General features: G+C 47.3%; 1 protein-coding gene across 2 annotated transcripts in view; it reads left to right on the top strand.

The window, feature by feature from the left end:
- The window catches only part of pacs2 (phosphofurin acidic cluster sorting protein 2), a gene marked incomplete at its 5' end in the record, with an annotated part of 55849 nt that overhangs the window by 15077 nt on the left and 21068 nt on the right, over nucleotides 1-19704 (top strand). For both annotated transcript variants that reach the window (XM_080548828.1, XM_080548827.1), the window contains 6 exons: nucleotides 15535-15622; nucleotides 15999-16088; nucleotides 16274-16399; nucleotides 18664-18826; nucleotides 19160-19233; nucleotides 19613-19693. In XM_080548828.1, the coding sequence (XP_080404954.1) occupies nucleotides 15535-15622; nucleotides 15999-16088; nucleotides 16274-16399; nucleotides 18664-18826; nucleotides 19160-19233; nucleotides 19613-19693 (622 nt within the window). The remainder of the gene's footprint in view (nucleotides 1-15534; nucleotides 15623-15998; nucleotides 16089-16273; nucleotides 16400-18663; nucleotides 18827-19159; nucleotides 19234-19612; nucleotides 19694-19704) is intronic.

Raw genomic sequence — 19704 nt, 5'->3', positions numbered from 1 at the left:
TTTTTTCATGTTAGTCTGTTTCTTTTATATCGGCTTCTAAAGCGAGGTTTTGTATATATTCTTTGGGGAAAAATGACTTGAGGAAAGTGTGTGTGTGTGTGTGTGTGGAAAGAGGGAGGGAGGGATGAGAGAAAGAGGAACCCTGCAGTCAGGTTACGGTTGGTGGTATTTTTGTGGGGGATATTTTGGGGCGGGAGCAGCCTCGACGGCAGGCAGCTAGCTCTTCCCTTCAGCCCGAGTGTTCAGTGCTCTGTCACACCGAGACGCCATCTCTGGCCAGGCGGCAAATCCCGGCCATGAATACTGCATGAGCAGCTGAGTGTCAGAGGGCTCCCGGCACACACACGCCTGGGTAATGGGGCCGTGAGAGGCGGCGTGCGTCTCCGCGTGGCGTGCCAACCGCTGCAGAACTCCGTTCAGACCTCGTTAACCAAGCGTCGGTAGGAGGGTGTTAGATAGTTGACGCAGCTTCATCTTCAACTCTCTGTTCTACCGTCTGTCTGATGATGTCACAAAGGGTTTCTTCCTCATTCTGATCTCCCATCTCCACTTACGTTTGTACGTGTGCTGTTTTAGTTCAAACCCAACCATAGGAATATTCTTCTTATTCCAACCCTAGAAAAACATAGCCTGTAGTGCGTAGGCTATACTTTACATTTAAAAATGTTGGCATTTAGCAGTCGCCTTTTACCCAAAGAGCCTTAAAACAAAATGTATTCACTTTTTTCGTTTGCGAAATCAGCCCATTTCTGTCATATCTGTTTTATTTCCTTTTTAATTTAGCCTCTGACCTCTCATTTGGCCTCCACCAATGCTAATTAAATTTCCTGCGTGGTGGTGGTGATGACCAAGGTTCTGGCCCGTTGTGTGCCTCTTACTCACAGATGTTTGGTCAGGGGAGGGCCACAGGACCAGCAGGGCATGGACGCATTGAAGGCCTCTCCGGGCATCGCTCCAGCCTGCAGCTTCTTTGGCAGCCCTCTCCCTGCCGCTGTGTAACAGGCATTGATGATACACATCTCCATACTGCTAACTACTGACCACTTAATGGATTCCTATGATGGATGGGATTGGTGCAGTGAATCCAGGAAGTCACGTTAATGGGGGCTGCCGTAGCATTCATCTGCTTGCTGGCACCAACCTTGACATCACATTGACTGTATTCTTTTTTTTTTCAGAAGTATCTTTATTGGGTTACCAATACCAAATAGACAAATTGTTGAAAGTATAAAATCACCCGTTTTTACATTTTTAGAACAATACAAAACAAAAACAAAAAGGACAGTACAGTACAAAAAAGGAGGAAACAAAAAAAAAACTGTAAAAGAGAGGACTCAAAACAAAGAAATGGCTGTGCTGCACATGACTGACTGTATTCTTGTGAAATAATAAAAATAAATGCTTCTGAAGTGGTTTGTGGGGTATGAAAAAATAGAAAAAGCCCCAGGGAGAAGACATATAATAGCACATAAAAACAAAATTGCAGTCCTAAACCGTCTTATTCCGCCAGATGGAATACATGGTTTAACATGGGTTCCAAAGGGTACTAGCCGTTGCAGTATCCTGCAGTTCTTCCCATGGCCACATGGTATATGGAAGCAATTGACCATGAGAGGAAGGGGGTTGTGGACTCATTTACCACTGTACAGGGTTGTGGCACGAGGCGAAGCCGAGTATGGAAAACCCTGTACAGTGGTAAATGAGTCCACAACCGCCGCCCTCCAAGACTCCAACAAGACTTGTTTGGCTCGATTGCGAGGTTTCACAATGGCCGAGATGGGGACCTATTAATCAAACCGTGTCACATATATCCTTCCGCCACAGAATATAGTCCCATAAACAAGATCAACCATTGCATTGTAGGTCAGCACAGGTGTTCTTAATCAGATTGATTGGGAGGTGCATTGATACTGGAAATGCGGTCTGAACTGTGGGTTGTTGGGATATTTACCACTGTTGCTAGCCAATCAGAATCCAGTATCCAAACATGCTGTTGTAGAAAGCTGGCTTTAAAATCTCTTGGCAGGATTTCTCCCCTGATACCAACACTGTGCACATCCACAGGAGAGGAGAGGAGAGGAGAGGAGAGGAGAGGAGAGAAGGGTAGGAGAGGAGAGGAGGGCAGGAGAGGAGGGCAGGAGAGGAGAAGAGGAGAGGAGAAGAGAGGAGAGGAGGGGAGGAGAGGAGAGGAGAGGAGAGGAGAGGAGAGGAGGGCAGGAGAGAAGAGGAGGGCAGGAGAGGAGAGGAGGGCAGGAGAGGAGGGCAGGAGAGGAGAGGAGCGGAGAGGAGAGGGGGGGAGAGGAGAGGAGGGCAGGAGAGGAGAGGGGAGGAGAGGAGAGGAGAGGAGAGGAGGGCAGGAGAGGAGAGGAGAGGAGAGGAGAGGAGGGCAGGAGAGGAGAGGAGAGGAGGGCAGGAGAGGAGAGGAGAGGAGAGGAGGGCAGGAGAGGAGAGGAGAGGAGAGGAGGGCAGGAGAGGAGAGGAGGGGGGGAGAGGAGAGGAGGGGGGGAGAGGAGAGGAGGTCAGGAGAGGAGAGGAGAGGAGAGGAGAGGAGGGCAGGAGAGGAGAGGAGAGGAGAGGAGAGGAGAGGAGAGGAGGGCAGGAGAGGAGAGGAGAGGAGAGGAGAGGAGAGGAGAGGAGAGGAGGGCAGGCAGTGGGAGGGAGGGCGATGGATGAATTAATCAGACTGAAAAGTACCTCTGAGATATTTCGATGTATTCATCCCAGAATGCAGCTGTAGATGAGCAGGACTTGGTGTCACGCTGTAGCAGGCTGCATTTTAACTTGTCTTCTTTCTTCCCCCCCAAAAAATGTAAGAGTGATGCAAGATACGCAGTGTCGCCTGCGCTGCCGTGTCAGTCACCGTCTGCATGCAGCAACGGTGACGCAACATTCCCTGTTGTCCTCCCGTCTCATCTCTCACTCTGTCTGAGTCTGTCAGGACTGGAAGCCTGGTTCTGGGTGTACACAGGCTGGTTCTGGGTGTAGACAGGCTGGTTCTGGGTGTAGACAGAATGTAAGCCTGGTTCTGGGTCTGTCAGGAGTGTAAGCCTGGTTCTGGGTCTGTCAGGAGTGTACGCCTGGTTCTGGGTCTGTCAGGAGTGTACGCCTGGTTCTGGGTCTGTCAGGAGTGTAAAGCTGGTTCTGGGTCTGTCAGGAGTGTCAGGCTGGTTCTGGGTCTGACAGGAGTGTAAGCCTGGTTCTGGGTCCGTCAGGAGTGTAAGCCTGGTTCTGGGTCTGTCAGGAGTGTAAGGCTGGTTCTGGGTCTGTCAGGAGTGTAAGGCTGGTTCTGGGTCTGTCAGGAGTGTAAGCCTGGTTCTGGGTCTGTCAGGAGTGTAAGCCTGGTTCTGGGTCTGTCAGGAGTGTAAGGCTGGTTCTGGGTCTGTCAGGAGTGTAAGGCTGGTTCTGGGTCTGTCAGGGATGGAAGCCTGGTTCTGGGTCTGTCAGGAGTGTAAGCCTGGTTCTGGGTCTGTCAGGAGTGTAAGCCTGGTTCTGGGTCTGTCAGGAGTGTAAGCCTGGTTCTGGGTCTGTCAGGAGTGTACGCCCCTGGTTCTGGGTCTGTCAGGAGTGTACGCCTGGTTCTGGGTCTGTCAGGAGTGTAAGCCTGGTTCTGGGTCTGTCAGGAGTGTAAGGCTGGTTCTGGGTCTGTCAGGAGTGTAAGCCTGGTTCTGGGTCTGTCAGGAGTGTAAGGCTGGTTCTGGGTCTGTCAGGAGTGTAAGCCTGGTTCTGGGTCTGTCAGGAGTGTAAGGCTGGTTCTGGGTCTGTCAGGAGTGTAAGGCTGGTTCTGGGTCTGTCAGGAGTGTACGCCTGGTTCTGGGTCTGTCAGGAGTGTAAGCCTGGTTCTGGGTGGAGACAGAATGTCAGGCTGGTTCTGGATGGAGACAGAATGTCAGGCTGGTTCTGGGTGGAGACAGAATGTAAGGCTGGTTCTAGAATGTCAGGCTGGTTCTGGGTGTAGACAGACAGAATGTCAGGCTGGTTCTGGGTGTAGACAGACAGAATGTCAGGCTGGTTCTGGGTGTAGACAGACAGAATGTCAGGCTGGTTCTGGGTGGAGACAGAATGTCAGGCTGGTTCTGGGTGTAGACAGACAGAATGTCAGGCTGGTTCTGGGTGTAGACAGACAGAATGTCAGGCTGGTTCTGGGTGTAGACAGACAGAATGTCAGGCTGGTTCTGGGTGGAGACAGAATGTCAGGCTGGTACTGGCGGAGTCGTAGGGGAAACCCTCCTTGTTCTTTACTACATCCCTCCAGGGTTCCCGCGCTGGTCTTAAAAAGCCGTAAAGTCTAAAATCCAGCAATCCGACTCACAAGGCCTAAAAAAGTTTTACATTTCAGTTATTCGGTCTAAAAATTAGGTGCTAGGTCTTAAAAATTAGATCCTGCAAGGAAATCAGTCCGACCACATCTATTTAAGCGGAAATGAATCAAGCTGGAACCCCCAAAATGCTAATTTGCTTCCTTTTTTGTCTGTATGGCAGTGAAATCCCTAATTTCATCACCTCGAAGATGACAAAAAGCTATCACATGGTGTCGCGAATAGGTCAGAAATTCTATTCAAAGAGGTCTAAAAAAGGTTAAAAAAGATCTTAAATTTGACTTGTTGAAAGTTGAAACTTGTAGGAACCCTGTATGATGTCATGCAGAAACATGTTCTGTTTAAGACGTCTTGCTGAATGCTGCTTCAGGCATGTTGTTTATCAACCCTGGCTGGAGCCATGACGCTGTGTGAAGGTGAGGTGGTGAAATTGGGCGATGAGGCTGGCTGTGGTGAGAAGTGTGTGTGTGTGTGTGTGTGTGTGTGTGTATGTGTGTGTGTGTGAGAGAGAGGGTGTGTGTGTGTGTGTGTGAGTGAATGTGTGTGTGTGTGTGTGTGTGTGTGTGTGTGTGTGTGTGTGTGTGTGTGTGTGTGTGAGTGAGTGAGTGTGAGAGTGTGTGAGAGAGTGTGTGTGAGAGTGTGTGTGAGTGTGAGAGTGTGTGTGAGAGTGTGTGTGTGTGAGTGTGAGAGTGTGTGTGAGAGTGTGTGTGTGTGTGAGAGAGTGTGTGTGAGTGAGTGTGAGTGTGTGTGAGAGTGTGTGTGAGAGTGTGTGTGTGAGAGAGGGTGTGTGAGAGTGAGAGTGAGAGTGAGAGTGTGAGTGTGTGTGAGAGTGTGTGTGTGTGTGTGTGTGAGTGTGTGTGTGTGTGTGTGTGAGTGTGTGTGAGAGTGTGTGTGAGAGTGTGTGTGTGTGAGAGAGGGTGTGTGAGAGTGAGAGTGAGAGTGTGAGTGTGAGTTAGGGGTGTAACGGATCACCTAACTCACGGATCGGATCGTGTCACGGATTTTGAGTCACGGATCGGATCATTTTTCGGATCAACACAAAACATATATTTTTTAATAAAAACAACATTTTCCTTGAATGTAAAAACACCACTTTTTAATGTGTGAAACAAAAAAACAACATTCAAGATGTCAAAACTGATATATATATCACATATATATAACATCTATATATAACAACATATATATATATATAACAACATATATATAACATCACTGCTGCAAAGTAACAGAGTACTTTTTTTGTGTGTTTACACAATCACCCAGGCTGCTTAGCGGGTGATATGACGTGATATAATTGGGACAGAGATGAGTGAATGAATGTTGTTGTCAACTCAGTACACATGCAGAGAGTGAGAATAAAGCGCACATGATTGTTTTTCTACCGGTTACATTTGAATGAATGAATGGTCTTTATTGTCATTGCTACAGTACAGGTACCGAACAACGAAATTTAGGAGAGGTGGCTCCCCTGGTGTTAGGAAAGGAAAAAAAAAAAAAAAAAAAAAAAAAAACGATTTTGCTATTGATCCGCGGTACACATGCGTTCCGAACCGTGGAGGGCGATCCGAACGGATCACGGATTATCCGTGATCCGTTACACCCCTAGTGTGAGTGTGTGAGAGTGTGTGAGTGTGCGTGTGCGTGTGCGAGTGAGTGTGAGTGTGAGTGTGTGAGTGTATGAGTGTGTGTGTGAGAGAGGGTGTGAGAGATCCAGGGGTGTAGCAGGAGAATGCTGCTGGCCCTGACCGGTGACCACTCCCTCGTAGCCCTGCAAGGAGGATGTTGGATTTAAATAGCAGGAATGTCCTGCTGTCATGTCTCTGTCTCAGGTTTCAGTCTGGCGCTGGCATGCAGGGACCACACAACATTACTGCTGCTGTCCTCCTTCTTTTGATGTAAGCGTGTCACATTAGTGCATCTAACCCAATGTTGACACTGCTATACCCACTGTCTCCATGGTAACAGTGCCCCTCCAATCAACACCTCTCACTACACTGAATGACGAGTTGTATGATCTCTATGGTGTTGTTGTCTCAGTAAGTATTGTTTCCTTTAGTGGGTGTAGTAGAGCAAGATTAAGGGGAAATGGAGTGGATGTAGGAAGAGATCGATAGATACAATCTGCGAACATGCCGTTTATGCAAGAAGGCCGAAGAATATTTTTGAGCTAGAGGTGTTCTGCCAGGAAGAATGGGGGAAAAATTCCCAAAACAAGAATTGAAAGACTATTAGCTGACTACAGGAAGCGTTGGCAAGCTGTTATAGTTGCCCGATGAGGAGTTACAAAGTACTAGCTGTCTGACAGCGTTCCCAAACCCTTTTTTCTTGTTTTATTATTTTGAAACTAAAAATTAATCTTGCTTTAAAATGTGATGAGATGTTTAACTTACCATTTAGAGGTTCGGTTTGCTTCTTTTCACTTAGATATTAATTGTAAAAGGCCTTTTGACTAGGGGTGCCCACATTTTTGCACCCCACTGTACTATTTGCACTTCTGGTTAGATGCTAAACTGCATTTCGTTGTCTGGTACTTGTACTTGTACTCTGCAGTGACAATAAAGTTGACATTTTGCGATTTGTCTATCAAATCTAATCTAATCTAATAGATGGATGGATGGATGGATGGATGGATGGATGGTTGGATGGTTGGACAGACGGATAGATGGATACATGGATAGACGGATAGACGGATAGACAGATAGACAGATAGATACATACATAGATAGACAGATAGATAGATGGATGATATAAGGGCAGGAGCCATCATCTAAGCCTAATGAGCCTGGGTATTGCAGCGCGGCTGTTAAGTTACATTCCAGCCCCAGGCTGTTTGGAGTGTTGTTGCCTCATCCCTATCCCAGAACCACCCTCTGTCACCGCTGTCATCCTCCCCATTCCCCACTAGATGAATTGTGTCTTAATGGCAGATGGCTAAAAGACCAAACATTTACTTGTCGTCAAGTCCCCCTTGTCCCCTTTGTCTACTGAGCCAGGGTGTCTCCTTTGCCTGTCTCTACCAGAAGGGCTGTTAGTGTTCTGTGTTGTTTGCGTATCTCAGAATAGCCTAACACTTTCTCTCCCGGTGCCTCGCGGTCTACTTTGAAAGTAGGGGGATGAAATATTGTTTGATATTTTATTAGCGTGTATGTAAACAAAGAGAGAAGGAGAGGCTTTGCAGAGCCTAGAGAGGTGAGTGTATATAGGTCATCCCTGTTCTGTTCTTTGACACATGACACATGCAGGGAATTTCAGCTGCGTCGGAAGCAGGGGTCAGTCAGAGCGAGGCGTAGCGTGAGGATGGACGCACGTGTTCACATCCAGGACAGATTAGTGTGAGGTCCAACTCAAGTCACATACAACAACGCATACAGACCAGGGTTCCTGCGCTGGTCTTAAAAAGCCTTAAAGTCTAAAATCCAACAAACCACAAAAAAGTCCTACATTTCAGTTATTCGGTCTAAAAATGAGGTGCTAGGTCTTAAAAATGAGATCCTACAAGGAAATCAGTCCGACCACATCTATTTACGCGGAAATTAATCAAGCTGGAACCCAGAAAATGCCAATTCGCTTCCTTTTTTGTCTGTATGGCAGTGAAATCCCTAATTTCATCACCTCGAGGATGACAAAAAGCTATCATATGGTGTCGCGGATAGGTCAAAAATTATAACCAAATAGGTCTTAAAAAGGTCTTAAATTTGACTTGTTGAAACTTGTAGGAACCCTGACAGACGGAATACTGACGTTTCTCAGCCACTAGACTGAGCTGCTCGCTGCCACAAGGCATTAGCCTATCCACAGTTTGTCATTGAAGTCATCTCATTCGGCTGTGATTGCTTTACGGTAATGTGCCTAAGTTGTGAGAGTGATTGAATCCAATGTTCCACTGTGCAGCAGCCACTGCAGCATACAGAATTGTCATTAAATATTCATTTAACCTCAATGAAGAGAAAGCAAAGTAACCAAGGTAACCAAGTGTGTTAAATGAAGCCGGTAGGATCATATTATTATCTTATTAAATGGTTCTGTCTGTGCTGGTTTGATCCACAGTGATTCGGTTTTATGTCCAATTCGAACAAGATAACACAGAGTAGATCGATACGGGGCATGACCCTCTTTTATTCGATGGCTATGGAGTGCACTTATATATCCAAAGCGCTTTACAACGGCCTCTCATTCACCCATTCACACACACATTCACACACCAATGGCGGCAAGCTACCATGCAAGGCGCCGGCCAGCTCACTGGGAGCAATTTGGGGTTCAGTGTCTTGCCCAAGGACACTTCGACATGTGGCCAGCCGGGGCTCGAACCGCCGATCCGCCAACCTTGCGATCGTTAGACGGCGGCTCTACCTCCTGCGCCACAGCCGCCCTAAAGGCGGCTTGTATTTTTCAAGGTAACTCGTTTGCTTTTTCAGCTCACCTCATGTTTCAGTGTGTTAGCGTTAGCATGGGGCTCTGGAGCAGACCCAAGGTGGCTGTGAGCAGCATGTTAGAGGAGGACTGTCCTGGGATCAGAGGGAGCGTGTGTGCTTCATGGCATAATAAACCTCTATCCCTTCTCCCCATGACACCGCTTATCCTCGCTTCCCCCTTACAATGCTGAAACTAGGACAGGAGTCGAGAGAGATGCTCCCTGCATGGTACAGAGAAGGGTGGAGTCACCGTCACTGTCCAGTCCAGGGTTCCCGCCCTGGTCTTAAAAAGCCTTTAAGTCTAAAATCCACCAATCCGATTTATAAGACCTAAAAAGGTCCTACATTTCAGTTATTCGGTCTACAAATTAGGTGCTAGGTCTTAAAATGTTGATCCTGCAAGGAAATCAGTCTATTTATGTGGAAATTAATCAAGCTGGAACCAAAAAAATGCCAATTCACTTCCTTTTTTGTCTGTATGGCAAGGGAGGAGGATGACAAAAAGCTATCATACAGTGTCGCGAATAGGTCTAAAATTATATTCAAAGAGGTCGAAAAAAGGTCGAAAAAGTTCTTCAATTTGACTTGTTGAAACTTGTAGGAACCCTGCCAATCAGACCAGACAGGGTCAATAGGCGTTGATGAGAGATTGGAACTAGACAATTCCAAAACTTCTTCTATGAAACCTGAAGGGGATTAGGAACTCTAGGAGTCCTAGCGTAGTCTAGCGTAGTCTAGCGTAGTCTAGCGTAGTCTAGCATAGTCTAGCATAGTCTAGCATAGTCTAGCATAGTCTAGCATAGCCTAGCATAGGGTTTTCAAGCTGTTGTTCTATGTGTCTTTCAACTGTGGCTTAACGGCCTGGAGGACTCTAAGATACAGTCAAAAGGAGGAATGTAGTGAATCTAAAGGGTTAAATCCTACAGTTTATGCTGCGTTCTGTCTCTAATCTAAATATTACATTCATAACTCAGGCTGCCCTTTGTTGTTGAGCCCATCCACATACAGTCCACTGCTGCTGACAGCCTCATGAGATCCTCCTCACCATATCTGATTGATTACACCATTTATAAAGTTAGTATTTATAAAGTTAGTATTTATGAAGTTAGTATTTATGAAGTTAGTATTTATAAAGTGAAATTGATTATTCAATCAAAATGCATACCATGACTCTGCAGGACATTTGACATGTTATTATTTCACCTCCTTATTAGCTTAGTTAGCTTTCTGAGTTCTATTTTAAGTGTGTGTGTGTGTGTGTGTGTGTGTGTGTGTGTGTGTGTGTATGTGTATGTGTATGTGTATGTGTGTGTGTGTGTGTGTGTGTGTGTGTGTGTGTGTGTGTGTGTATGTGTATGTGTATGTGTATGTGTATGTGTATGTGTATGTGTGTGTGTGTGTGTGTGTGTGTGTGTGTGTGTGTGTGTGTGTGTGTGTGTGTGTGTGTGTGTGTGTGTGTGTAAGCGGGTGCATGGTAACCTCATTAAGGATGTTAGTCTGCACCGTGTCCGGTTGCATCACTATTATCGGAAGCAGAAAATCCAGGAGTTGAAATCTAACCTTTGGATGGTATGCGACCGCCAGCGTTCTCCCTCTCTTCTCCCTCTCCCTCTCCCTCTTTCCTATCTCCTCCCTCTCCCTTTCTCTCTTTCCTCCCCCTCCCTCCCCCTCCCCTCTCCCTCTCTCCTCCCTCTCCCTCTTTCCTCCCTCTCCCTCTTTCCTCCCTCTCCGTCTCCCTCTCCCTCTCCCACTTTCCTCCCTCTCCCTCTTTCCTCCCTCTCCCTCTCCCTCTCTCCTGCCTCCCCCTCTCCTTCTCCGTCCCTGGAGGGCGGCTGTGGCACAGGAGGTACAGTGAGTCGCCGTCTAAGGGCCAGTGCCGGCGCCTTGCATGGTAGCTTGGCCGCCATTGGTGTGTGAATGTGTGTGTGTGAATGGGTGAATGAGAGGCCGTTGTAAAGGCCGCTTTGGATGAAGGCGCTATATAAGTGCAGTCCATGGAGGCTGCTCTCAGCAGCAGCAGCAGCAGCAGCATGCTGGCCTCCCTGTCTGTCCTTGCCAGAGCAGCTGGGCTGGGCACCCTCCAGGCAGCAGGGAAACAGTGTGTGTGTGTGTGTGTGTGTGTGTGTGTGTGTGTGTGTGTGTGTGTGTGTGTGTGTGTGTGCGAGAGAGGCTGTATCAGCAGACCAAGGCAGAGACACACTCCCACTGGACCCTGGTGTTGATTTGTAGCTGTGCCAAAGACACAGCTGGACATTTTCATGATTGCGTGTGCGTGTGTCTCACAGTGCCCGTGTGTGTGTGTGTGTGTCTCACAGTGCCCGTGCCCGTGTGTCTCACAGTGCCCGTGTGTGTGTGTCTCACAGTGCCCGTGCCCGTGTGTCTCACAGTGCCCGTGTGTGTGTGTCTCACAGTGCCCGTGCCCGTGTGTCTCACAGTGCCCGTGTGTGTGTGTCTCACAGTGCCCGTGTGTGTGTGTCTCACAGTGCCCGTGTGTGTGTGTCTCACAGTGCCCGTGCGTGTGTGTCTCACAGTGCCCGTGCGTGTGTGTCTCACAGTGCCCGTGTGTGTGTCTCACAGTGCCCGTGTGCGTGTGTCTCACAGTGCCCGTGTGTGTGTGTCTCACAGTGCCCGTGTGCGTGTGTCTCACAGTGCCCGTGTGTGTGTGTCTCACAGTGCCCGTGTGTGTGTGTGTGTGTGTGTCTCACAGTGCCCGTGTGTGTGTGTGTGTCTCACAGTGCCCGTGTTGCGTGTGCGTGTGTCTCACAGTGCCCGTGTGTGTGTGGCAGTCAAGTTCAGAACTGAGAGTAGAGAGGGGAGCAGCTGTTGACCAAACCTCAGGACTTACATTGTTCTAATAATAATCCTTCTTTGTACCAAAGGGGGGGGACAGTGAGGAGACCCCAGGCTGGACGTCCATTGTGTTCTGTTGGCCAGTTCGGAGAGTTGTCGTGGTCTCTACATTTACTACATGTTCGTCTATCCACTAGTCATAGCAGGAAAAGTACTCTATGCTTACATTTACATTTGCATTTTTGGCATTTAGCAGACGCCTTATTCCAAAGCGACTTACAATCAATACATTTGACTAAGCAAGTGAATCATCAGTCCACCAGTCGTAGCAGGAAGAGTAATCCAGCTCAGGCCCGGGGCCATTGATAGAAGGAAAAACCTTCTTCTATCACCTTCTTCTATCACCTTCTTCTAAACCTAGACTTTTTATTTTATTTTAATATAGACACTGGAGAAACAGAGAAACAGTACAAGGGGGGCAATATACGTTTTAGGGGACACAGTAGAGGGGAAAAGCGGGTGTCTTCAAGAGACGCAGTGCTGGGGGGCTATGCTCAGGCCAGGGGTCATTGGCAGTCGTCATGCTAGCTAGAAGAAGGACGTGTTATTTGTATTTATTTTTATTGACACAGGGGAAACAGTACAGGGGTGTAGAAGATGTCTCAAGAGAAACAGTATAGTAGGTGTCAGTGCAGGGGGGTAGTAGATGTGTCTCTGGTTTAGGCTTGGGAGAGTGTGGCTACAGTACAGAGTCACCCACTGGATTTTGGTTGCAGTGTGGAGGCATACAAAGGGAAATGGGGTCAGCACAGATAATAATATATATATTTTTAAATTATTAACTGTACTTAACTATCATTCCATTTAGAATAGCTCATAGAGTATTAACATTATAAGCCTGGTTGTTAGGGATAGGTTGTTGCATCTGAAATGATATTGTGTGGCATTAGGTGATTAAAAAGGGGCGGCTGTGGCGCAGGAGGTAGAGCCGCCGTCTAATGATCGCAAGGTTGGCAGATCGGCGGTTCGAGCCCCGGCTGGCCACATGTCGAAGTGGCCAAGACACTGGGCAAGACACGGCAAGACACTGAACCCCAAATTGCTCCCACTGGGCAAGACTGGGCAAGACACTGAACCCCAAATTGCTCCCAGTGAGCGGGCCAGTGAGCGCCTTGCACGGTAGCTTGCCGCCATTGGTGTGTGAATGTGTGTGTGAATGGGTGAATGAGAGGCCGCTTTGGATAAAGGCGCTATATAAGTGCAGTCCATTTACCATTTACCATAAAAACATTTCCCTGAGTAGGCGACATATGCAGGGCTCTGCAGCCACCTTGCATAACTTGGATACATGGTGCTGTAGGTTTGAAAGTGGCATGCAGCACGGGTAGAATATAAAACAGTTGTGTGAAAATGCAGGGCATTGTCTGAGTGAGAGTGGGGTGAAGACAATGTGACCCTTCATTGGGTTGTGTCCATTGTGCCAGGGAGTCCTGAGGCTGGGCTCTGTTCAGGAGAAGGCCGTTCACTCAGCCTGCATCTCCTTGAAACCCGCCATTGTCATCAGCCACTTCTAGCTAGCGCTAGTTAGCTAGTTAGCCTGCACTAGTTAGCTAGTGCTAGTTAGCCTGCGCTGGTTAGCCTGCGCTAGTTAGCCTGCGCTAGTTAGCCTGCGCTAGTTAGCTAGTGCTAGTTAGCTCGGCCCCTGGGTGAGCTAGAGAAACGCGGTCTTCGCCGGGGGATGCAGTGGAGTGGGGGGGGGGTGGGGGGGGCAAGCACACTTCACAATTTCCACAGGAATTGTACCTGTCTAGTTTCTGATTGCTATCCTTTTTCAGTCCTAATGTTGTGCTCACAGCATGTCACTCACCACACAGTATGATAGTGGCGGCAGGTAGCCTAGAGGTCAGAGAGGCCGGCTAGCAATCGGAAGGTCGCTGGTTCGATCCCTGTCCCAGGAGGGAGCCGCATATGAGCTGGTGATTGGAGGGGTGCTGGCATCATATCTAAGGTGTCCTACCACTGCCATTGTGCCCTTGAGCAAGGCACTTAACTATGGCTATGGCTGACCCTGTGCCTAGAGCAAAAAATAAATGTTGTTGTACTCTGTGCAATGGCAAAGGTTGAATCTAATCTAATCTAATTTCAAAACACTTGAGCATTGGCTTTTTATTTATCCGCCAGTTATCTTGTTGGCCTCATTTTCGCCACTCAAAAGGGCATTTTTGCCACTCAAAAGGGCACTTAAGAGAGACGTTTTTCAACCGTGTGGGCACCAGGAGGGGCGGTCGCCCCCCCTGCCCCCCCCTTGAGTCCGCCAGTGACCGTGATGTTTTCTCGTTTCCTGTTTTCAAGATGGTGTTGTGTGGCCAAGGTCAAACTCATCATTTAGATAAATCCTAGCTAAACGACTGCTGTGACTGGAGACCACACTCCCCTTCTCTCTCAACGGCTCCCTAATTCCCTACTAGCTATATTTAAGTGGCCTCACACAGCAGGTCTGCAGCTGAGCCCAAAGTCCTCCCACCTACCAGTCGTTTTACAGACACAACTCCCACGGACTGTGGAAAGTCATTTCGTGGAGTCTAGAGTCTAGTCTAGAGTCTGTGAAACAGTTATAGACTAATATCGAAATGATGTCATTCTGGCAATAGACAACAACAGTAGTAACATTTGGATCGAAGGAAAAGGCGATGATGATATGTTTAGGCTGTTACAGCAGGGCCATGCATGAGGAGGGTGAGCAGGTGTTCTAACAGGGTATCCGTGGTGTCTTGAAAAGTATTAAAAGTTGATAAATACATTTTGGGGAAATCAAGACACGTAATAAGTATTAAAAAGTCTTATCACGATTTTATGAGGTCTTGAATTGTGTAGGTATTTTTCTGAATTAGACTCTGTCCAAAGAGTTTGAGTCGTAAAAACTCTTAGTAAAAGTTCGTGAATTTATTAGTTTTATTAAAAAACAAAGATGAGACGGTTACAGCTCGAAGTGGCGGTGAGGTCTGGAAAAATATTGACAAGGTCTTTAAAAAGTCTTAGAAAGGTATTGAAATTAACCTCAAGATTCCTGTATATACCCTGTCTAAGCAGTCTCTCTTGTGGGAAGTGTAAGTGAAAGGGGGCTAAACAATACTTTATAGTCATAGGTTAAACCACTTTTTGAGTCACAGGAAGTGACACAAGAAATCGTGCCATCCTTATTAACGCCCCATCCCCAGTTGTAAGGGTTCCGCCCAGCTTAAGACAGCCCAGTTGCTCACCTCCCTTTTCGGGTTTCAGCATTCTGAAACATTGGCACCCGTCCCTCCTTCTAATCAGCATGAACAAAGTAAAGGAAAGTGAAAGGATGGAGGATTTGGCATACCCCGGACGACACCCTTAGTTAGCATCAAGTAACACTAACAAGTGCCGCGTTTTGAAGAGGATCTGTGTTCCACAGCCAGAGACCAGTCACCACTACTCCCACCATCTCTTTGGCCCAGACATCTATCTCTCTCTTTCATTTTATTCCCAATCACTTCAAAGGTTTATTGGCCTCTTCTGAATCGTGTCAGGAAGAGTTGGATGGAAAATTATCACCGTTAAAATTCTTGCAACAGTAAGGGATCTTCTCCAGCTGGTGATCTCTCTAAGTAGAGGGCTTAAACAGGGCAAGGAGACTAATTGGCTTCTTCCAGGGAGTGAATCAGCACAGTGTTTTTTTCTCAGGGTCCCCATGGGAGCTCTAGGTCACAGCTGAGTTTATCTTCCCTTGTCTGATTTATGCTTCCATGTTATTCTTTATTTGTAAACAGACTCGTTTGAAACTGAAAATGTGGTTTATGGGCTTACAGGGAGTTGTTTTGACAGTGATTCAGCGGTTTATTCCACATGATGAGAGAGAGAGAGAGAGAGAGAGAGAGAGAGAGAGAGAGAGAGAGAGAGAGAGAGAGAGAGAGAGAGAGAGAGAGAGAGAGAGAGAGAGAGAGAGAGAGAGAGAGAGAGACCAATAATTCCCTATCTTCCTCCAGGTTATGCAGTCTTACTCTGAAGAAGTTGGTGGTGATGAGGGAACTAGACAAGGAGCTCATCTCAGTGGTCATTGCTGTTAAAATCCAGGTAGGTCCAATGTCTACCACATTCACTACCACATTCACTACCGCATTCACTACTGCATTCACTACCACATTCACTACCACATTCACTACCACATTCACTACCACATTCACTACTGCATTCAGGCACGGCCGGTTCAGACCTGCCTGCAATGTACTGTATACAAGCCCACACACATCAACAACTCACACCTAGATGGTGGAGTGCACACACGCAAGGAAACGCTTTCCAAGATGACAGATGTCTCTCCGCCTCATGCGTTATGCCTTCCTGCTTCCTCTACATTCTACACTACTTCCCTGCCAGTTGAATGTTGGAGTGTTGACATGTTGGCATGGAGGTTGGTGGCATGGCTTACCCCATCACTCAATTCCCACAGGGGTCAAAGAGGATCCTGAGGTCTCATGAGATCGTGCTGCCCCCTAGTGGACTGGTGGAGACAGATTTGGCACTAACCTTCTCACTGCAGGTAAAGGCTCCAAAGGGCAGGGTGAAGATAGATGGATAGATAGATAGTGAAAATGGTGTATAGATTAGACGGATCAATTATTGTTGTTAAAGGTTTACCTTACATCCATATTTTCCATATTTTCTCTACGCTGTCTTGATTTATTCCTCTCACCCGATTCTCCTATCTTTTTTGTCCATCCCTAGTACCCTCACTTCCTGAAGCGAGAGGGAAACAAGCTCCAAATCTTGCTTCAAAGGCGGAAGAGATACAAGAACCGAACCATCCTCGGCTACAAGACCCTTGCGGCGGGCTCCATCGACATGGCTGAGGTACTGTACTAACTGAGTTTCATACACGTTAGGTAACGTCTCTGACTTTCAATAGGTGTAAGACTAGACGGCATGTTGGTAGTAAGGAATGGTGTGAAAACATAATGAGAGAATGAGAGACACTGAAGACCGCTGTCTTGCAGTCCTGTTGTCTCTATCCTAACTCCCAGCAGCCAACGACTGTCTGAGCAGCAGAATAAAATCCCACCAGTTGGATGGGTTCTCTAAAATGGCCGACACGGACTCTGTGTGAAGCGTCTCGAAGGCTGGGAAAGGAGAGATGGACATCTGTAGTTATATGAGGCCCATATTCTGGCCTGTTCACCCTGCTGAGGTCAGGGAGACGCCTTTGTAGCCTGAAGGCAAGATCAGAACAGAAATGTATTTAGTGCAGGATACTGTTGTTACTGCACAGCACTTTATGTCTCTTATGTCCTGTGTCTTTTATTGTTACTATTGTCTTTTTCTTCTCTGGCACAGTGTTGAGTTGAGTGACAAGTCCCATTTCATTTCACTGCATGTTTTACTTTGTATTTCTGTGCACGTGACAAATAAAGTACCCTTGAACCCCTTGAACCCCTTGATGAGGCCGTCAGCGGACTCTGGGTTTTCACTTTTCCACCCCGAGGATACAGAGGAACTCGGATGTCCAGGACGCCAGAATAGACACGTTACCAGAAACCCTCCCAGGAAGCTGTCAACACCACCCAGAGAGGACCGTCCAGATTTAGAAAAACTACCCAATATTTCCTCCTCACTGAACATTCCTCTTCTTCTAATTAGTAGTAGCACATTTGTTGCAAACGGAAATGAAAATACACTCACAGGACATTGTATTGGGATACACTAGACTAATACTGGGTAGGCTGGGCCTCCCTTTGCTCTCAAAACAGCCTCAATTCGTCGTGGCATTGATTCCACCACAAGATGTTGGAAACATTCCTTTGAGATTCTGGTCCATGGTGACTGCATGATTGCATCAGGCAATTCCTGACAGATTTTTCAGGTGCACTTTCAAGCTGTGAATTTCCCGTTCTAACACATCCCAAAGGTGTTCAATTGGATTCAGATCCGCTGACTGGGAAGGCCGCTGAAGAACACTGAACTCATTGTCATGTTCATGAAACCAGAGAGACTTTTGCTTTGTGACATGGTGCATTATTATGCTGGAAGTAGCCGTTAGCCGTTAGCCATGAAGGGATGCACATGGTCAGCAACAATACTCAAATAGGCTGTGGCATGCAAGCGATGATTGTATGATGATGATGATGATGGTATTAACAGGCCCAGAGCGTGCCAAGAAAACATTCCCTACCCACTACACTACACCACCTGAATGAATGAGAAGGTGGTGTTCCTAATAAAGTGTTCAGTGCGTGTCATGTTTGAGAGCTACTTTTGGGGTACTCAGAGAATAGAAACAGCTGAACAACAGAGATATCCTAGAAAATTGTTATGATAAAATACGATTGTGTTCTATATCGTATATACTGTGTTGTGTTTTGTGTATAGACTTGCCTCTGTTCTGCCAATTGGCCAGATCGTCATTGTAAATGAGAATTGGTTCTAAAAGCAGCTTAGATGTGATTCTTGATGTACACAGTATGAATCTCTCCCTCTCTGCCCTAACCCAGGGATCCCGCGCTGGTCTTAAAAAGCCTTAAAGTCTAAAATCTAGTAATCAGATTCATAAGGCCTAAAAAGGTCATACATTTCAGTTATTCGGTCTAAAAATTAGGTGCTAGGTCTTAAAAATGAGATTAGCAAGGAAATCAATCCGCGGAAAAATCTATTTATTTGAATCAAGCTGGAACCCCAAAAATGCCAATTCGCTTCCTTTTTTGTTTGTATGGCAGTGAAATCCCTAATTTCATCACCTTAAGGATGACAAAAAGCTATCATATGGTGTCGCGAATAGGTCTAAAAAGCTATCCAAAGAGGTCTAAAAAAAAGCTCTAAAAAGGTCTTAAATTTGACTTGTTGAAACTTAATAATAATACATTTATTTTATAAGGCGCCTTTCATGGCACTCAAGGTCGCCGTACAACAACAAATCTAAAAACAGCCACAAGATTCAAAACACAAAATACATAGAAAACAGTATAAAACATAGCCAGCAGCAGAGCAGCACGGGAAAAGTAAATCAACACGGGTATGCCTGCGTAAACAGGTGGGTTTTGAGGTGGGTTTTGAATGAGATGATAGAATCTTGTAGGAACCCTGCTAACCTCTCCCCCCTCCCCCCTCCCCATCTCCCCTCTTAGGTGATGCAACACCCCACCGAGGGGGGCCAGGTGCTCCCTCTGTGCAGTAACCAGAAGGAGTCGCTGGGGAAGGTGGCTGAGATCTGGATCTTCTCCTTGTCCAGCCAGCCCATAGACCACGAGGAGGCCGTGCTGCAGGGGGGGCAGAAGATCAAATGCTCCGGTATGTTATGACACAGCGTGGTTCAGGCTGGAGTACCAGTTAGCGCAGCATGGAGGGCATCATTACCAGCCGTTCTGCAAGACAGGCAATCAGAGGGGGGGAAAGGTCCGCTGGTTACCTTGCACAGTATGCTATCCTCTAAGCTGACAGAACAAGAACGAGATCAAACTACGAAATCAAAGAGGTTCTATTTCAAAACCTCGCTCGCTCCGCCATCTAAACGCCACGATAAAATATTTATGCTAGGTTTTTTTTTACTTCTCAGTCTCAGTCTGTGATCTTCTCATCTCTTTAAGTAGGTTAAATCTCCTCTCTCTCTCCCTTCTACTGCAGATAACTACTCGGAGGAGGAGTACGAGAGCTTCTCCTCTGAGCAGGAGGCCAGTGACGACGCAGTTCAGGGGCAGGTGAGTCTAAAAGCCTCCTGTCCTCATTACAGCAGCTCAGCCCAGAGGGGAAACATGTGTGGGGCGGCTGTGTCTCAGGAGGTAGAGCCGCTGTCTAACGATCGCAAGGTTGGCAGATCAGCGGTTCGAGCCCTGGCTGGCCACATGTCGAAGTGTCCTTGGGCAAGACACTGACCCCCAAATTGCTCCCAGTGAGCGGGCCGGCGCCTTGCATGGTAGCTTGCCGCCATTGGTGTGTGAATGTGTGTGTGAATGGGTGAATGAGAGGCCGTTGTAAAGCGCTTTGGATAAAGGCGCTATATAAGTGCAGTCCATTTATGTGTGAGATCCGTCTCTCCGTCTCTCTCTGTCCAACGCCGTGTCTCCTCTGTACACGCAGGATCTCGAGGACGATGAGTACGACGTGAGGAAGCCAAAGAAGCAGAGGAGGTCTATCGTGAGGACCGCCTCCATCACCAGAGTAAGTCCAGG

Source organism: Nansenia antarctica, assembly GCF_963989245.1.
Source record: "Nansenia antarctica genome assembly, chromosome: 1".
Taxonomy (NCBI): Eukaryota; Metazoa; Chordata; class Actinopteri; order Argentiniformes; family Microstomatidae; genus Nansenia; species Nansenia antarctica.
Note: the sequence above shows the minus strand (reverse complement) of the source record. Positions and strands in the feature narration are given on the sequence as shown.